The sequence below is a fragment of the Aquarana catesbeiana genome, linkage group LG01 (genome assembly GCF_042186555.1).
Source record: "Aquarana catesbeiana isolate 2022-GZ linkage group LG01, ASM4218655v1, whole genome shotgun sequence".
Classification (NCBI taxonomy): domain Eukaryota; kingdom Metazoa; phylum Chordata; class Amphibia; order Anura; family Ranidae; genus Aquarana; species Aquarana catesbeiana.
This window is the reverse complement of record NC_133324.1, coordinates 568,199,239-568,219,543: the sequence shown is the minus strand read 5'-3', so window position 1 is coordinate 568,219,543 and position 20,305 is coordinate 568,199,239. Positions and strand designations below refer to the sequence as shown.

The following is a 20,305-nucleotide window of genomic DNA, read 5'->3' as shown; positions in this document are numbered from 1 at the left end:
CTCAGGTCATAGAGTTGTGTTAAATCGGCAGAAATCCATTTTTTAAAAGTTTTAGGAGATGTATGAGCCGGTAGAAAACTGGATTTCTAATAAATGATACAAGAGGTATATGCGGAGATTGTAGTTTTTTGATTACTTTGAATCTATCACATATAGCAATTGTATGTTTAGTAATCCTATTTTTTTATTATTTTATGGTCAGAAGAGGTAGACTATATTAGATTTGGTATGGAGATTGGATTACAGTCGATTGATTCTATCGCTACCCAGAGGGGGATCTCGTGTTTCGTTTGATATTTAGGAATATGTGCTATTTGTGCTGCATGGAAATAATCAGTAAAATTAAGGAAACCTAATCCTCCTTTAAGTTTAGAAAGATAAGGAGTGTGGGTAGGTAAGCGAGATTTTAAGGGGCTCCATATGAATACTTGTGTTTTACGTTGTAGGTTCCTAAGGAAGTATGCCGGGATAGGAATGGGTAATACACGAAAGAGATATAACATTTTAGATAATACAGTCATTTTTATTACATTTATTTTACCAATCCATGATATTGGCAAAGAGGACCATTGTTTAACCACTTTAGCCCCGGAAGGATTTACCCCCTTCCTGACCAGAGCACTTTTTACAATTTGGCACTGCGTCCTTTTAACTGCTAATTGCGCAGTCATGCAATGCTGTACCCAAACTAAATTTGTGTCCTTTTGTTCCCACAAATAGAGCTTTCTTTTGATGCTATTTGATCACCTCTGCGGTTTTTATTTTGGTTTGCGCAAAAGTTATAGCGTCTACAAACTAGGGACATTTTCTGGAATTTACACAGCTTTTAGTTTATGACTGCCTATCTCATTTCTTGAGGTGCTAAAATGGCAGGGCAGTACAACCCCCCCCCCCCCCCCCAATGACCCCATTTTGGAAAGTAGACACCCCAAGGAAATTGCTGAGAGGCATGTTGAGCCCATTGAATATTCATTTTTTTGTCCCAAGTGATTAAATAATGAAAAAAAAAAAATTTACAAAACGTTGTCACTAAATGATATATTGCTCACACAAGACATGGGCATATGTGGAATTGCACCCCAAAATACATTTAGCTGCTTCTCCTGAGTATGGGGATACCACATGTGTGGGACTTTCTGGGAGCCTAGCCGCGCATGGGACCCCGAAAACCAAGCACCGCCTTCAGGATTTATAAGAGCGTAAATTTTTGATTTCACTCCTCACTACCTATCACAGTTTTGAAGGCCATAAAATGCCAGGACAGATCAACCCCCCCCCCCCAAATGACCCCATTTTGGAAAGTAGACACCCCAAGCTATTTGCTGAGAGGCATGTCGAGTCCATGGAATATTTTATAGTTTGCCACAAGTTGCGGGAAAATTACAAACTTTTTTTTTTTTTTTTTTTTGCACAAAGTTGTCACTAAATGATATATTGCTCAAACATGCCATGGGCATATGTGAAATTACACCCCAAAATACATTCTGCTGCCTCTCCTGAGTATGGGGATACCACATGTGTGGGACTTTTTGGGAGCCTAGCTGCGTACGGGGCCCCGAAAACCAAGCACCGCCTTCAGGATTTCTAAGGGCGTACATTTTTGGTTTCACTCCTCACTACCTATCACAGTTTCCAAGGCCATAAAACGCCAAGATGGCACAACCCCCCCCCCCCCAAATGACCCCATTTTGGAAAGTAGACACCCCAAGCTATTTGCTGAGAGGCATGGTGAGTATTTTGCAGCTCTCATTTGTTTTTAGTAATGTTTTGTTTGTTTAGTAGTGTTTTTAGTAAAATTTGTAATTTTTCGTAGTAGTGGAGGATAGTTAGCAGAGAAGATATCAGATAGATTGGGGGTAAGAGTAATACCTAGATATGTGAGGTGAGACGTTGACCATGTAAAAGGGAGAGATGTTTGAGCTTGTTGTAGTGTTTGCGGAGGTAAAGAGACATTTAAAGCTGTTGATTTTTGTGAGTTTATAATTAGTCCAGAAATTTGGACAAAGTGATCTAGTTTGCTTATAAGATGTGGAGGAGAAATATGAGGGGAAGACATAAAAATTAATATATCGTCAGCAAATAGACATAATTTATGTTGATGGCCTGCTAAATCTATGCCCTTGATTGAGGGGTCTGTACGTATAGCCTGGGCAAGAGGTTCAACGAGTAAGGCAAATAAAAGTGGGGAGAGAGGACAACCCTAGCGTGTTCCTCTATTTATGTCAAACATGTCTGATTTGTATCCTTCATATTTAACATAAGCCTTGGGATTATTATAAAGTGAAGTGACCCAGCTTAGAAAATGAGGGCCAAAGCCCCATTTTTGTAGAGTGAAATTTAAGTAGGGCCACGTCACTGTATCAAATCATTTTTTTGATATCTAATGACAGAGGAGACAGAGGTATTCGCCTTGTTTTAGCTGCTTGAATCAATAATGATGCTCTACGGACATTATCTGCTGCTTGTCGTAAAGGGATGAAACCTACTTGATCTTTGCTTATTAATGAACCAAGTTTAGGCCGATCGTATTCTTCTACATATTTTTGGCAAAAAAAAAAAAATCGCAATAAGCGTTTATTGATTGGTTTGCGCAAAAGTTATAGCGGTTACAAAATAGGGGATAGTTTTATGGCATTTTTATTAATTTTTTTTTTTTACTAGTAATGGCGGCGATCAGCGATTTTTATTGTGACTGCAACATTATGGCAGACATGTCGGACATTTTTGGGATCATTGTCATTTATACAGCGATCAGTGCTATAAAAATGCACTGATTCCTGTGTAAATGACACTGGCAGTGAAGGGGTTAACCACTAGGGTGGCGGGGAGGGGTCAAGTATGTCCTAGGGGAGTGATTACTAACTGTAGGGGGGATGGGCTAGCAGTGTCACTACACTGATCTCTGCTCCCGATTACAGGGAGCTGTGATCAGTGACACTGTCACTAGGCAGAACGGGGAGATGCTGTTTACATCAGCATCTCCCCATTCATCCTCTCCGTGAGGCGATCGCGGGTATCCCCACGGCGGTCCGCGGGACCCGCGACCCGACTCACGGAGCTCCCGGCAGGCGTGCACGCAATGGCACGGCGGGAAATTCAAATGGACGTACCTGTATGTCCATTTGCCCAGCCGTGCCATTCTGCCGACATACATCGCCGTGCGCCGGCGGGAATGGGTTAAGTAGAGAGTTAAATGCTTTTGTCAGGATGGGAGTAGGAATATGGGAACATTTTTTTTTATAGTAGAGGGCTGAGAATCCGTCAGTGCCTGGTCGTTTATTTAACTTAAGGGATTTAATTGCTATTTCGATTTCTATAGGTTCAATAGGACTTTCAAGGTTATCGTATTGAACTTGAGAAATGGTTGGAAGTTTAACTTGTGAAAAAAATGATTCTGCTGAAGATTGGTCGAAGGATCCTTCTTCTTTGTATAAAGAAGTAAGATGTTTATGAAAGATGTGTAATATCTTTACTGGGTTACTAGTGTATTTATCATGGGTTATTTTTAGGTGAATTGGCTTAAAGGGGTTACTTCATTTTTGAAGCGCACGTGCAAGAAGGGTGCCAGGTTTATGAGCTTTAAAGTAGAATTTATGTTTAGATTTACGTATTGTTTTGTCCACCGATTCTGATAGGAATAGGTCAAGATTTAAACTTGCATTATCAAGTTGTGCTTTTGACACTGGAGTAGGGTTTGACTGGAAATTTGTGTGGCAGTCATTAAATTCTTTTTCTAGTTTTTGTTGTAGTTGTCGTTTTTCTTTTTTAAGATATGATGCTTGTCGTAAACAGACCCCTCTAAGAACAGGTTTATGGGCTTCCCACAATGTCAGTGGGGATATATCAGGAGTATCATTGTTTCACAGATATTCTTTTATTGCTGATTCTAAGTCAGATGAATCTAATGGGTGTGTGAGAATTGAATCGTTTATGTGCCATGTGGGGTCTTGAGCTTTTGGGATTAAAGAAGTAAAGGTTGAAATTATCGCACAATGATCTGTTCAAGTATAAGTTTTAATATAAGAGTTGAGCAATTCTGGTGACATACTTATAGATATTAGGATATGGTCAATAAGGGAAAAAGATTTATGTGGGTGGGAGTAAAAAGAGAATTGACGTTTTGAAGAATTTATGTCACGCCAGGAATCTAGCAGTGAATGTTGTTGAAGAAGTCTTTGAAACATACGAGATTGAGAGCTGGATATGTTGGAGTAGGGGATTTATCTAGATAGGGGTATAGAACTTGATTTGAATCACCACATATCAAAAGTGTGCCCATTTTATGCAAATCTATTACTTGTAGCAAGTGAGAGATGAATGATGTTGGTCTTTTATTAGGTGCATAATAGGAAACAATTGTGAGTGGGATATCACATAGGTGTCCCAAAAGTATGAGATAGCGGCCTTCTGGATCTTTGATCTCTGTTATGAGGGAAAAAGGTGTAGTTCGGTGAAATGCTATTAGTACTCCTCTGCGTTTTGATTTAGCTGAAGCAGTATAAACTTGGGGGTAGTAGCATGTCCCAAAATATTTGGGGGTTGAAGTTTCAGTAAAATGCGTCTCTTGGAGGCACACTATATGGGGTTTTGAGGAGGATAAAGATCTGAATACTTTAGTTCGCTTATGAGGAATGTTTAGACCTTGGACATTTAGGGTTAGGACATTTAAAGGAGCCATATATAATTTTTACATAAGATATATTGATACATTTCTGTTATCAGGTGCGGAATCAAAGAAACCCCAGGGAAAGATTGGATAAAAGAAAAAAGGAGAAGTAGATTATGAGAGAAGAAAGAAATAATAAGAGTCATATATTTAAAATAAGTTATAATACTAATATATGTATAAAAATAAAATGATGGCGTACTGAGAAAGCAAATCTGCTAGCTCAGAGGCACAAAGTCTATCCGAGGAGGCCCCTCACACTGTAACCCAAGTGGAGGATAGTCCTAGGACAGAAAAATGGGGGCAGCAGTGACCAATTCTCGGGTCCCCCGCGGCCAAATTTTATGAAAAAATAAAAAATTTCAATTTAGACATCCGATTTTGGCTATATTCCTTAAAAAATAAGCAAACATAAGAGTCAGATTAAATAGTATTCCTTTTAACAAATCCTTAATTAATTATATATGAATATTTGAATTTGAAGTTATATACTTTAACTTATAACATATTAAGAACTTGAAATATTTAAAATTAAAGATAAGGTAGGTGAACTGTTAAGTTGAATGAGCTTCAGAAAGAAATGCAAAATGCATTCAGTCCATTGTGTCCGGTGGGTCCAGGTCTAGGGAATTGAATAGACACCTTTTTGATGCACTTTGTCTGCTTCTGTCAGTTCCAGTCTTAGATGCACTTTGTGGAGAATTAGATGTTGTACGTCGACGAGGGCTAGTAGAGGGCCCATTGTATAGATGAAGGTTTTGCAAAGTGTTCTGTAATTGTTCGAAGGATCTGCTTGAATATTTGGTGCCTTGAAATGTAAAACGAATAGAAAATGGGAATCCCCATTGATAAGGCATATGGTGGTGTTGGAGATTTTGGAGCAAAGGTTTCATCGCGCGCCGTTTAGCAACTGTTATTGGTGATAGGTCAGCAAAAATCTGGTATGAATGACCTTGAAAAGTAAGAGATTCTTTGTTCCTGGCAGCTGTCATAAGTTGCTCTTTTGTGCGAAAAAAGTGGAACTTTACAATTATGTCACGAGGGGGACCTTCAGCCTTGCGTGGCGCCAAAGCTCTATGGATTCTGTCCATTTCCAATCTTTCAATTGGGATTGATGGTGTTAATTCCTGAAAAAGAGCAGTCATAGTCGATTGAAGGTCAATGATTGACTCAGGCATACCTCGTATGCGGAGGTTTGAACGACGTGCCCTATTCTCAAAATCTTCTAAACGCGCTTGCAGCGTTAAATTTTCATCTTTAAGAGACTCCAATTCATTGTCATGTGATAGTACATCAGTTTCAATGTCATCCATTCTGTTTTCCAATTCAGCTGTACTGTATTCACTATCTGTGTCATACAGTTCCTGAGGTAAATGCAGCTGTTTCTTGTCAGCGCGTGCCTTAGCTGTGTGAGGAGAATTTGACTGAGCCATATTACAGGAGCCTCTGAGCGGTTCACAGGGTACTAAGGAGGATATTAGTATGCTTTTTGTTTAGTTACCCTGCCATTCGGGCGTCTGTGGTAGCCGCAAAGTCGCGGGAATAACAGAGCCTCAGTGGGACATGTCCATCGCTGTCTGCTCCGCGCATGCACCCCCGGGGTTTCTGATGATTTTTTATTCATCTATTCTATTTATCTTTTTTTCTGTTGTTTGAGCACTCTTTTTCCAACCTAGGTTTCAGGCCAAAGCCGAAAGGTAAAAATGCTGGTACAGAAACTCAAGTTGTTATATGTGTAGGTTTAGCGAAAACATTTTTTTTAGTTTTAGTTAGAGTACGGAAGATTAAAACCCCTATCAGTGCGCCATTGAGGAAAGTTCCCTTCACTTGTTCTAGAGACACAACTGGAAGATAGAGGGAATGAGACATTGAGCACAACTCTTAGGACCAGCCTCCCTAAACCTACCTCTCTAAACCAGGGCTCTGTGGAAACCGAAGGTTCTCCACCAGAGACTGGAAGGGGTTTCTTGAGCAGTGGTGAACTGATCTCCCAACTGCAATGGCCACCAGTGCAAAGGGTTACATCTACAATGATAATGTTAGAGGACACCAACATTTTCACTGAGTTTTTTCTGTTATTATTAATAATATTGCTGAAAATAACTATCATATACAGAAGGTGGGCGTTATAAAAAATGATCCCTCAAATTACTTAAGCTATGCCACATTCTTTATTTTTTGTAATATAAAACTTTCTACAACTTCCCGCTCACGCTAATGTGGGTAAAGTTGTCCCCAGCACAGGTGTCCCCTTAGGAAGATTTACACTGATATTCTGGGAACAACTCTAAAGTTTTGAATTTCCACTCACTTTGTCTCAATGACAAAGGTCACAGTACAAATAGTGGTGAATATCCTAAAGGGGACACAGAAAGCATTAAAAATGTCTATATCTTCCCCAGTCGATCTTAAAATAAGGATTTTTCTTAACCACTTCCCAACCGACGCACGCGGATGTATGTCGGCAGAATGGCACGGCTGGGCAAATGGGCGTACCTGTAAGTCCCATTTGAATTTCCCGCCGTGCCATTGCGTGCGCGCCGGCCGGGAGCTCCGTGAGACGGGTCGCGGGACCCGCGGACTCGATCGCTGCATAGATACACGTGATCGCCTCACAGAGAGGACGAACGGGGAGATGCTGATGTAAACAAGCATCTCCCCGTTCTGCCTAGTGACAGTGTCACTGATCACTGCTCCCTGTCATCGGGAGCAGAGATCAGTGACATGTCACAGCTAGCCCATCCCCCCTACAGTTAGAACACATCCCTAGTACTGACTTAACCCCTTCCTGCCCCCTAGTGGTTAACCCCTTTCACTGCCAGTGTCATTTACACAGGAATCAGTGCATTTTTATAGCACTGATTGCAGTATAAATGACAATGGTCCCAAAAATGTGTCAAAAATGTCCGACATGTCCGCCATAATGTCGCAGTCACAATAAAAATCACTGATCGCCACCATTACTAGTAAAAAAAAAAATTATTAACAAAAATGCCATAAAACTATCCCCTATTTTGTAAACGCTATAACTTTTGCACAAACCAATCAATAATCGATTATTGAGATTTTTTTAACCAAAAATATGTAGAAGAATACGTATCGGCCTAAACTGAGGAAAAAAAAATTTTTTAAATTATTTTTTGGGGATATTTATTATAGCAAAAAGTAAAAAAAAATGCGTTTTTTTCAAAATTGTCGCTATTTTTTTGTTTATAGCGCAAAAAATAAAAACCGCAGAGGTGATCAAATACCACCAAAAGAAAGCTCTATTTGTGGGAGAAAAAGGACATCAATTTTGTTTGGGAGTCACGTCGCACGACCGTGCAATTGTCAGTGAAAAATGGGGGCAGCAGTGACCAATTCTCGGGTCCCCCGCGGCCAAATTTTATGAAAAAATAAAAAATTTCAATTTAGACATCCGATTTTGGCTATATTCCTTAAAAAATCCTCCCACAGTGCATTCTAGACTATAGTTTTTTCATACGCTATGCAGTTAATCTTGTATGCACGGTTTATTGTTGACTTTGCTGCTTCATGAGTTAATCCCAGCTTAGTTGTACAGAACTCTAGTTTAAGTTACTTTGGCATATTTATTATACTGTCTAGCGGACTGTGTCTGAACCTACCTTCTATGTGTTTATTTATGCTCAAATCACTATTTATTCTAACCCGTACTGATACATTGAATTAATTTATGCTTATTGTGTCTATTGTGTCTGTGTCTATTTCCTGGTGCTAATTCACTGCCAAGTTAAAAAGATAGCTACACTTATGTTCTCATAAGTGCTTGCCTTTAGTTTAATTCAACCAGGTGTAAGAGAGGCTGAGGGTGTTCTTGGAGTCGATGTGCAGAACAGAGAACCCAAATTACAAAGCAGCTCCTGCAGGGAGCGCTACACTACCAAAGAGAAGGTTGTGTGTATAAAAATTATACTATTACCACTGCCCAGTGTTTCAACTTTCCTGCAACTTATTACAGAGAAGCTGTGTTGTGGTTGTAACTTCAGTGAAACATTACCAGACTTACCCCTGCAGATCTGTCCTAAAATGTCACATCTAGGGTTGTAGGTGGCACATGGGAATTGCAATAATACCAGCTGAGCAGCAGGAAAAAAAGATGTTTTCACATTATTCTCTGCAGCTAAATTATTAAAGTGGAAGTTAACTTCCATCACTGACTTTTACCTGTAGGTAAGCCTATAATAAGGCTTACCTATAGGTAGTGTAAATATCTCCAAAATGTGCACCGTTTAGGAGGTAATTACTGTAGATGCATCTAGTGACATCACTGGCGCATGCGCTCTGAAGGAATGGCCACCGTGACCTGTGGTGATGTCATCGCGGCTCCGGCCAGTCACAGAGCAGAGTTTGCGAACCCGGAAGCAAGACGGATGAAGATGGATGCGGCCTCCAGCTCTGTCATCTCGGCGCGGGAGTGCTTCCTTTTAAGGCAAGTTTAACATAATGTGCTAGTATTCATTGCATACTAGCACATTGTGGCTTTACCTTGCAGGGTAAAGAAAAAAGAAAACGTCAGGCAGTTTACAACTGCTTTAATAATGACATTCCCTCACTGGAAAACTATGCAATTCCATTGCACAAACAATGAAAAGGCTGCCTGCTGCACCAAACTGTAATGAATGAGTGCAGAAACTATCCCAGGGTCTCCTCACCCTTTTGGATGTAGCAAGACTATACCTAGAAACAATCACTTTACTGATCGATTGTAATAACCATAGCTGCAAATGCCATTTATACTAAAATCCAAACATACATTTACTCAACACCTTCTTTGACAATATCAAATTGTTTCTAATCGATTATAAAATGTCAATAAGATTAGACCATATTTATGAAACTAGTAAAATGAGACATATATTGAGCACAAGGAAGTGGAGATTGAAATAACTAAAAAAGTAGAAAACATTTCTAGAATGCTGTCCAGTCATTTTCCTTCATCTTTTCTCTTTTGAGACTGGCATAAATATAGTCAGCAAATTTTATTGCCCATATTAAAAAAAAAAAAAAAATCTGTTATGGTCTGAAGGCTCTTTACAAAATAAACTAAGGCTATGTGCAGGGAAACCAAGCAAACAAATTTAGGCTAGAGATGCGATTTATAAGCTACAAAACGAATGAAATGCTATGCTTACACTTAGAAGGCACGTAATCTGCATAGGTCTCAGCATGTCCCAGCTCCTCAGCATCTTCATCTTCTTCCTCCTCCTCCACCAGATTTGGAGCCTGATTAAGAGGATGCACAAGACTAACAATGTAATAAAGGGAGAAGGGCAAGGCCTTGCAAATACTATACATTGATTGTTATCTTACCCGTTGCTGAACAGGAGGAGGAGGAGTACTGATTATAGCTTGAAAGTCCTCAAATCGGCTGAATCCAGTAAATGGACGAGTGGTGGGAAAGAGCTAAAGGTGGAATGAGAAACAGACAATAATGATGTGGGAGGTAAAACACAAAATAATTTTATAGATGTAACTTATCGCTGAAATGCTACATGTCAAAAAATATATATACAGCAGGGGTAGGTAACCTTGGCCCTCCAGCTGTGGTAAAACTACAAGTCCCATGAGACATTGCAAGACCCTGACAATCACAGGCATGACTCCTAGAGGGAGAGGATGGGATTTGTAGTTTCACCACAGCTGGAGGGCTGAGGTTGCCTACCCCTGCTTTGGAGTGAGCTGCATCACTCCAAAGCAGAAAACTAGTGAATTTCTGACACAGATTGTAACACAGCTCATTATCATATAGTAAGATGCAAAGTAGTTTTTACACTCCTAGTATACACTTTAAAGCATATCTAAAACCCAAAAACAAAAAAATGCCTTTGGTCCTGCATTCTTATTCCAGGTGAAAACCCCACAAAAAATAAAGCCAGGGTCCCAATGACAACCCTGGAGCCTGTAAGTACACTGACTATTGGAAACTTCTATATTTTTGTCCTCACAGGTTTACTGCACAAAGCACATTTTGCCTCCTTATCCCTTAACAGTCTTTTGTTTTTTTTTAATAATCTTTCCTAAACTTCACCCCAATAACCTAATCTAAAATATAAAATTGCCTTATGCCTTTTTATTTAGACCCAAAGCCAACTGAGGTGAATTTTGCAATTCAGCCTTTTTATCTTCAAATCACAATTGAACTATTTTCTCTTAAAGTGGAGTTCCACCCAAAAGTGGAACTTCCGCTCATTTGTCTCCTCTCCCCCTCCGGTGCCACAATTGGCACCTTTCGGGGGGGGGGGGGGGGGATACAGGATACCTGTCTTTCACAGGTTTCCTGTTCCCACTCCCGGGAGTCCGCACTGCGGCCCATGACATCACCGCAAGGCTCCCTCCTCCTCCTCCCCCTGTGGCTGGGCCAGTAGGAGAGAGGAGAGGGGCCTCACACATGCGCAGTAGGGTTCCCAGCATGAAGCTGTAAGGCTACACTGCCGGGTTCCCTTCCCCGCAATGGCGGCAGCAGCACCCACCCAGCCGATGGAAACATCAGCTGCGGTGCCGACATCAGTGGACTCCAGGACAGGTAAGCGTCCTATTACTATAAGCCAGCAGCTGCAGTATGTGTAGCTGCTGGCTTCTTATTTATTTTTTTGGGCGGACCTCCGCTTTAAAATCTTATATTTTAGGCAGGATTGTCATATTCTGGGCAAATCCCAGAAGTGCCCAGCATTTTTTTTTTCTTCTAAACGGGAGGCTGCTGCCGTCCTTAACAACCAGTGAATAGCCGCTGTGTCCTTAACAACAGATTAGTCTTGAATGTAAACAAGAAAAACATAAGAAAAAAAAAAATGTGTGGGGGTCCCCTCCCCCAATCCATACCAGACCCTTATGGGCCACTGCATCTTTAACAAGGGATGACTCATCAGCGGTCAAAAGAATTGGCGTCAATAAAAAAAACAAAAAGAGGAAAAAAAAAAAACAGCCTGGGGGTCCCCCACTATCCATACCAGTACCCCTACCAAAAAAAGTGTGTAAAAGTGAGTTAAAACACAACAGTTTTCACAAGTCCTTTAATAAGAAAAATAGCCCCCCCCCCCGAGTAGATCCAATGTCAATCATGATAAAAGCTGGCCACCGACCCCAAAGAAAAAACTAATTAAAAAACAGGGAGATCCGCACTTGACGAGGGCTCTCGCCTCTAAATAAACTAAAGAGTGGGGCTACCCAATGATGTCACGGGATGACCATGCCCCTTGTGACGTAACTGACCCAGCATGCAGCGGTTTATGATGTCACAAGATGGTGGGGGTCACCCGGTGATGTCATCGGATAGCCACGCCCCTTAGCGGTGGAGCTTTCATCAGGTGTGGACCTCTATTTTTTTTTTTTTGTTCGGGTCGGTGGCCGGCGTTCATCGTGATTGATGTTGGGTTTACACTGGGGGACAATTTTTTTTTGTCAAACTGTTATTGTGTTTTTACGATAAGTCGCCCTCTGGCCAGGGTTTTGGACAAGCGGTCCTCAACAACATGGGGCCAGGTTGCTTTGGAGGGCATGTGGCCTAGTATCGCTCGGGGGGGGGGGGGGGGGGCATGGCTCATCCCTACCCTCTTTCCTGGCCTACTGCATGCTCAAGTAAGGAAGTAGGGGGCTGGTATGGATTAGGGGGGACCCCACACAATTTTTTGTTTTTATTTTGGCAAGAAGTTCCCCTTAACTCCATACCAGACCTGAAGGGCCCGGTATGGATTGGGGGGGCCCCCACGCAGTTTTTTTCCCTCAATTAACTTTTTTTTTTGCTGCCAATTCTTTTGTTTACATTCATGAGTCACCAATTGGTAAGGACGCAGTGGCCAGCTTGCTGGCCCGCTCCTTAACTGGCTAGTCACTGGTTAAGGACGCCGGCGGCCCTGCTCCTTAATGCTAAAGCTCCTAAATATTGCTTACATACTGCTAAACACTGCTAAATGCCAGCAAAAAAAAGAAACGCTAAATATTAGCGTTTTCTTTATCCAGCTTTTTTTTTATTTTTTAGCTACTAGTGTGCCTGGAGCCTTCAAGTTATTGGGAGTTAGCTAGAAATATTTATAATACAATGTGGAAATGAATGTATGATTTTACATTTTGACCATCTGACATTCAGAAGGCAATATTGTGATTTAGAGAAGGGTTTTGCTTGATTTTGGCTCTCTTATCACCTTCTCTAACAAAGAGCTTACATTTCCTTGTACAATGACAAATTCAACAAAGTATAGTACTAAAAGGCATGTCACAGTACCAATACAGGATCACAACCCATAGACACCCAAAGGTTGATAAGGCTCTTGAAAAATCACTTATCTAGGATGGATTTTTTCAACAAATTGCTTCTTTCCCCAACCTAATACTGACAATGAGAGTATCTGCAAAGAGCATGAATATTACAATTGGCCTAAGCAATCATAAATGCTTTTGCCACACTCATTCTACAAAACAACCATGTCATAGCTGAATCTTCAACTTCTGTCTTATGTCTATAAGTAGGTACCTTTAGACAGGTAGTTAAAGTGTATGTTAAAACAATAAAAACAGGTAGGTATCCACGCTACTAAAAAAGGTACTAATATTGGAAGAGGAAAGCAGCCAGCACTATTTGTTGATAAGCAAATATAAAAAGTTCACATGCGGCACTAATAAAAAGCAACAGTTTTTGAAGTATTAAAATAGAAAAAGATGATAATCCCTTCACCAGTTTTCAGTGTGTATAGGGAAGTGTACCACACCACGTGAGAATAAAATCTGCTTACCAGATATCAGCAAGTGATAGGCATTGATTAATAACTTCCCAAGGGATCACATTTGCACTCATCAATCACCAGTAAATAGATGGTTAAAATACACTGCAAAGCTTGCATCCATTCACTTGTCCCAGGCAGCAACAAAGCAGTAAACTTCTAGCAGTCAGTGGGCATCTCACCCAATTAAGAGGATATCATCACCAAATGAAAATAAAGCAGCATATAGTTAAGCCCGTCTCACTTGTGTGAACACACCTCTGATGATATCCACTCGGAAGAAATATGTCAGGCTGGCTATGAGACACAAGCACGCTGAATGCCGTGGCTGTTTTGTTTTATGATGATCGTTCTCTTTGACTGTACATATAAGTTGCTACAATAAATCCTTTCACAAGTGAGACGGCTTCACTATATGCTGCTTTATTTCCATTTAGTGACGATATCCCCTTGATTGCTGACTGCTAGAAGTCTGCCTGGGACAAGTGAATGGATGCAAGCTTTGCAGTGTATTTTAACCATCTACTTACTGGTGATTGACGAATTCAGATATGATCCCTTGGGAAGTTATTAATCAACGCCTATCACTTGCCGATATCTAGTAAGCAGATTTGATTCTCACGTGGTGTGGTGCGCTTCCCTATACACACTGAAAACTGGTGAAGGGATTATCATCTTTTCCTATTTTAATACTTCAAAGACTGTTGCTTTTTATTAGCGCCGCATGTGGACTTTTTAAAGTGTATGTTAGCCCAAAATGTCAGGTTTTTATAATGGCCTGTTTTCCTTGTGAATGTTAGTAAATAGACCACCTTCCTTTTCCATGTCTTTGTTGCTATCAATACCTGAGGATCCTGCCAGTTGCCAGATCCTGCTTTTGCAAACTGACCACGTAAAGCTTGGAAGCAGATCCATGCCAAAGTGGTCAGTTTGCATAGTGGGGCTCCCTTCTTGGAGCATTAGGACACCCAGCCTTTTGCAGCTGCAGCAAGTACGAGTGCAGCACATACAGACGGGAAATGTACTTCTCCACTGTGTGTGACATAATACCTTGTGGGCTCTCTTGCTAGAGAAAACGCCCCCTACTAGGAAAAAAAAAATTGGTATCTAATGTAGATTTTTTTTGGAATAAGAAAAGCAATTATAATTCACAAATACAGTTTGCTGCCTTAACTTACCTTTGTTCACAAATATTTCTAAGCAAATATGTACTCCAAATAGACAATATTAAATTCAAATAAAATCAGAAAAATATTATATTTCAAAATAACTTTAGCCTTTCAAATGAAGAAAGCAGCTATCAATTGTATGTATGCTTGAAATAAAGTTAAAGACATCCTTTTATTAGAAAAAAAAAATGATAAAAAAAAGCTCACTGATGTGCTGGTGTCCTGAGTAGGTGTGTTGACATCCCATATTGTCGGTAAACTATTAAGACTGTCAGCTGGCAAAAAGTCATCGGTGTCTGTGATGCCAGATAGTGAATCCGGGGAAGACAGGGCAGAGCGGCTGGAAAAGTCATTTAAAAAATTGATTGGGTCCTAAAAAAAATAAAAATAAAATAAAATAAAAGGTTGTCCCAAGAAACAGGTAGCTGCTAATGTGTGTATATTAACATAAGGATTCGTACTACCTCTGGCATGTACCACACCATTTACAAACAATTAGAAAAAAAAAAAAAGAATTAAACCATCCCTATTTTGTACGCATTCAACTGTATCTTTGGTTTTGAAGATTTTAAAAAATAACACCACACATTTATTATAAATACAGTATTTAGTCAATTGAAACCAAACAAGTTTAAATTATAATGCTTCTGAACAAGGTCACAGATTAGTTTTAAAGCTTACAAATATGCCAGAAAGGCAAAAGCAAATATGCTGAAAATATACCAATAAGAGAAGCCTTTCACATGTCTATTTATATGAGCAATGGGATAAATGCATCTGGGAACATATGCAGAACTCTACCACCCTGCTACACTCCACAAAAGATATGAATTTCAACATCACTAGCAATATTCTGGCTTTGAGGTGGGGACAGCATAACTAACATAAGTGCAATACAGGATGAAGTTGCTTACAAGTCTACGCATTTACGGCCAAACTTCAACTAGGATAGTGATGGTGAACCTTGGCACCCCAGATGTTTTGGAACTACATTTCCCATGATGCTCATGCACTCTGCAGTGTAGAGAATGATGGGAAATGTAGTTCCAAACCATCTGGGGTGCCAAGGTTCGCCATCACTGAACTAGGGGATTTAACAGGGCAAATATCAATACATTAAGTTCTTCATGAAGGTTAGGCAGTACAACACTGGTAAGTCTTGCACTGTCTAATTTTTAAAACTGACAACTGCACCTAATTTTTTTTAACCTTTATCTAATATAGTGACACTGAAAAAAAAGAGTGTGCAATGTATGCCCTGATGGTTTATCAAAATATATAAAACTTAAATGCTTAATTTTTAGAATTTGAAAAAAAAAAATTGCAACCTTACGTCTAAGGTTGACAAAAAGGAAACAGTGAGATGGAAGCCTTGATTATATAAACACACTTATTTACAATTTCGCATTTTTGCATAAATAAAGCAGGGTGATCTGGTTTGGAATTTCCACAGAAACTTAAATTTACAGTGTACTTGTTCCTGTACAGTAAGTATAAAATATCTTGTATTCTTAAGGATCTTTGTTCAGTTGATTCGCTTACAATCAAAATGCTGCATAGCCAACTTTAGTGCAAAAGTCGAAGCTTAAACAAGTCTGGTTTACTTGTTTTAACATTAAAGAAAAAAAAACGATGACAGCCAATATGGATTCAAATTAGAAAAAAAAAAGTCACCTAATTTGTAAAGTAGGCAGAGGAATAAAATTAAACCTTCCTGTTGGTAAAGAGCTGCCCAGTGAATTATACTACAAAGAGAAGCATGCCACCATTTACGATTTTCTGAGAAATAGCAGTAACACTTGGAAAAAGAGCTCATGACTGATCTTACTGGAAAGGGCTGAAAAACCACTGAGATCATAGAGTGAAAACATTCAGCTGTATCAAACCATTGCTGACACAGACTTCATTTCAATAGTGTCAACAGGCTTCACAGTGTTTCTTTAGTCACTTAACGCTAGAAAATGCAATATAACAGGCATGGTCAGCTTTTTATAACACTGTTCTAGTAAGGTATGTGGAAAGCTGGGAATCTTATGTTGGCTTCTCCCCCATTTCCTTATTACCCGATAATTATAATGCAGGACTTTGTCATTTTATCATAATACCCAATATAGTTTTATTGTCACTCTTTTTAACAACTAGTCCATGAACATGGTATCCAAGAAATAAAACTGAATTGTTTCATCTGAAAAAGTTAAAAGAAAAAAGTGAATTCCAGACTCTAACTGAACTGCCGATTAGAAAAAATAAACAAGGAAAACCTGTAGCTGCGCTGGTGTTTCTACAGGGAAGAGGTGCTGCAAAATGTACTCATTGATCAAAAAGGAGCCAAACAGCAAGAACAAAAAGTGAAAATGAACAGTAAATGGTAGATGAGTAATGATTCTGATTTATGGAAGTCCAGCAGGCCACACCTAAATATTACAATCACTCTAAGAGACCACAGTGCTAGGAGTGTATGAATATTGGGATAATTATATAAAGTGCAACATCTGATATACTTAAAATGCAGAGTTCGTAAAAAGAAATATTAGATCATTATATGTTTATGTAAAAGAAATGTTGAGATGTATAAACGTTCGTTCAAGATTATGTAACTGATAAAAATTGTATTTCAGAGTAACACCTACTAGTATGGCTTTTTAAAGATGAAAATTAAAGTACAAATAAAATAATGGTACAAGGTGTTTGTGAAACAACAATCATGTGTAGCTACTATTCAAACCATACTAATAAAAATGTACATCTACAGAGGTGGACACGCATGTAACAGTCCAGTGTAACCATTGAAGCAAGATAGGTGACAGGTTGCTCTAGGTCCCTGCACATTGCTGCTCTTTAAAATATCCTATAATATAATTTATCTCTCAATATTACCACTATTCATTTCCCCTAATACCAGCTGACAATATCTGGCAAGTGTCAACCACCCTCTAATGCAAGAAAGAAAACCTTGGAATAATCAGACATCATACCCCCATCTCAGTTTATTTCCAAAAACGTTACATGTACTGTTTTGCCGCTCTGTACTTCTCTGCAAGAGTAAATATCAATCGCAAAAGAACAAAAGAATAAGAAAAAAACAACGAAGACTACCGTCCCTGCATTAAAAAAGCTCTTGTCCTTGTTATTTCCAGACATTTTGTTTGCACCCAGTTCTCACAATACTGGTAAATAGTTTGATTATGATTTTATTGGGAGACACCTCCCCAATGTAGATATTACGGGAAGAGAAAGACCCTCCCCAATGATATTATTGGCACAGAGAGCCCTCCCTGATAATATTGGGAGAAAGATCCCAAGATCCTGACATTACTGGAAAAGTGAGATGCCCCCTGTCATGGCCTATTTCGGGAAAGAGACCCAACAGCAGAATTACCCAGACTAACCCTGGCAACACCATCATAATATCACTTAATATGATAATCTTAAAAGGAACTGCATGAGGAATATTGAGTTTAACATATATTCGACAAAGCCTAGTTGTGCAACTTTGGAAGATCAGAAATGCTAGTTCCTCATTACACAACCTAGTTACTACTAATAATGCTATACAATACAATGTTAGTTAAACATGAGAATATATAACTTCAGTGGAAAAACCACAAAAACTTAGGTGAACAGATACCACTTTATGGCAAGCATAACTCTTCCTCAGGGAATTCCCATAACTGTATAATCATTAACCAAACCTACAGTTAAAGGACAAACAACAGGGAAACGAGAAAAAAAAAGTCAATAGTTTCAGGCACATATTAGCATTTAGAAATAAAAGGTTTCAGTAAATTTTTTTCAAACTTGTTTTACAGGAAGATAAAATCACCATAAATATGATGCCTATCAAGAATAACAAATACAGTACAAATACAGTACAAATGCCAGGAAAAATCCTGCGTACTGCTCTGAAGTTAGTAACCTATCCTAAATCTCCAAGGCTTTCAAACAGTAACCTGAGAAGCATTGAAAACTACAGGAAAAAGGCAAGAGGGAAATGAGGACGTGAATGTTAATATGCAGTACAAACACAAATGAATACATTAAAAAAGTCTGTTAATTTTAAGCTTGCTTGACACATATATCTTGATTATTTTCTCTTTAGTGGTATGAAAATAAATTTTTCATACTACCAGCAGCTAAATGCTCTTCAACCCATGTATAATTATGTTAATTTATTGGGTACATAGGCACAAATAACAGAAAAAAAAAAAAAAAACAAGCACACTGACAAACTGCACTGTATAGCAAATAGTTAAAAAAAAAATCAGAGAATATATATATATATATATATATATATATATATATATATATATATATATAAATAAACACATATACACACAGTAATATTTGATAGATCTGTTTTATCTGAGTACAAGCAACAAAACAAGTTGCGATTTAGCTCTACTAAACACTTTACCTTCAAAGCAGAAACTGCACTCATTGCCCAGCAAAGTACGGGACCTTCCCAAGTCTGACATGAATGAGGAAGAAGCTAGCTAATAATATGGTGAGCTCAGCCCAAACTTTATGACACTTGCACTATATCAGCAAAGATATTATTCATCTTAAAGTGAAACTAAACAGTCATGTTCACAACAGTCTTTGCACTGTTAACAGAGATCAGAGATCTCGCACAAGCAAGGGAAAGCACATTAATACACTTCAGTAAAAAATACGTAAAACAAGTAAGCAAGTGCCACAGTTTTTCCAGAGCACAGAAATACTGGTCTGTTTGCTGAATGAGTATCAAAATGAAGAGTACCTTGCTCACTGAGGAAACCTTCAGCCAAAAATGCAGCTGTGACATGCCAACAGAACAGGAGAGCTGGGAAGCGGTGAGGGCTGGAGAGACACAGCCTTACACATGACAGCAGAACATCACAACAGCTGGGAGCCCCCCCCCCCCTCCTTCTCTAGGAGCTGCCCCTGCTGCTACATTTAATTTTCTCTCCTCCCCATACTCTACTGCCTCCCTCCTCCCCCCCAGGGTATGCATGGCCAGCCCCTGATCCCACTTCCTCTCAGTGCTCTTCTGACTTTCAGGAAATGATTCTATGCGAGGATTCCTGGCAGTCACACTTACGGTGCCTGGCAGTAGGGTCCACCCCCTTTGTACCTGTACCTGCAATTCAAGCCAATCAAAGCTTGGGAAACTATGCTAGCTTAGCCTTTCGCCTCTTCTGACCGAGACAATTACTATTTCGGTGCAATCCGGCAAGATGTTTATCATGTTATCTAATTAACCTCTTACTTGCTGAAAAGTGTAATGCACCGCAGATGATTACTAACACTTTCCTTCAAGCTTTGTCGCCTTCCTCCTCTCATTAACCCCTTCGTTGCAGCTCCTCAGTGCACATGACTGTTTGTTCTCAGGAATTGATTCTTTCCTTCGTTCCTCCTACCCCTCAGGGAGCAGTTGAATTGAGGAGAATGGAGTAGATTCCTGGAACTTTAATATTTACAGCAGACATTCAAGCCGCATTAACTTTAGCACCAGCTACTGGAACCAAGAACCAATGATTTTATTTCAATGCTCTTATCTATTATACAGGTTCAGAGAGTGACTATTCTAGATTTAGATTAATAGATACAACTAGATAGACAAAATATTTACATACATTTTCTAGATTTCTGTATGAATGGTTTCTAAAATACTATACAAATAATATTATATTAATACATATTAAAATTTTGCAAACATAAGTAACATTTATCATTGCTAAAACTTTTACTTGTTT

The 20,305-nt window shown here is 39.3% G+C and overlaps 1 protein-coding gene across 4 annotated transcripts in view; it reads right to left on the bottom strand.

Moving 5' to 3' along the window:
- Window positions 1–20,305, bottom strand: part of SBNO2 (strawberry notch homolog 2) — a 172,698-nt gene that overhangs the window by 75,823 nt on the left and 76,570 nt on the right. For 2 of the 4 annotated variants that reach the window (XM_073597129.1, XM_073597137.1), the window contains exons 5-7: window positions 14,778–14,942; window positions 9,998–10,090; window positions 9,820–9,910 (exon numbers count right to left, since the gene is read on the bottom strand). In XM_073597129.1, coding sequence (XP_073453230.1) covers window positions 9,820–9,910; window positions 9,998–10,090; window positions 14,778–14,942 — 349 coding nt within the window. Of the gene's footprint in view, window positions 1–9,819; window positions 9,911–9,997; window positions 10,091–14,777; window positions 14,943–18,984; window positions 19,085–19,329; window positions 19,486–20,305 lie in introns of those variants that run through there. The other 2 variants (XM_073597147.1, XM_073597157.1) reach the window with 2 other exon arrangements.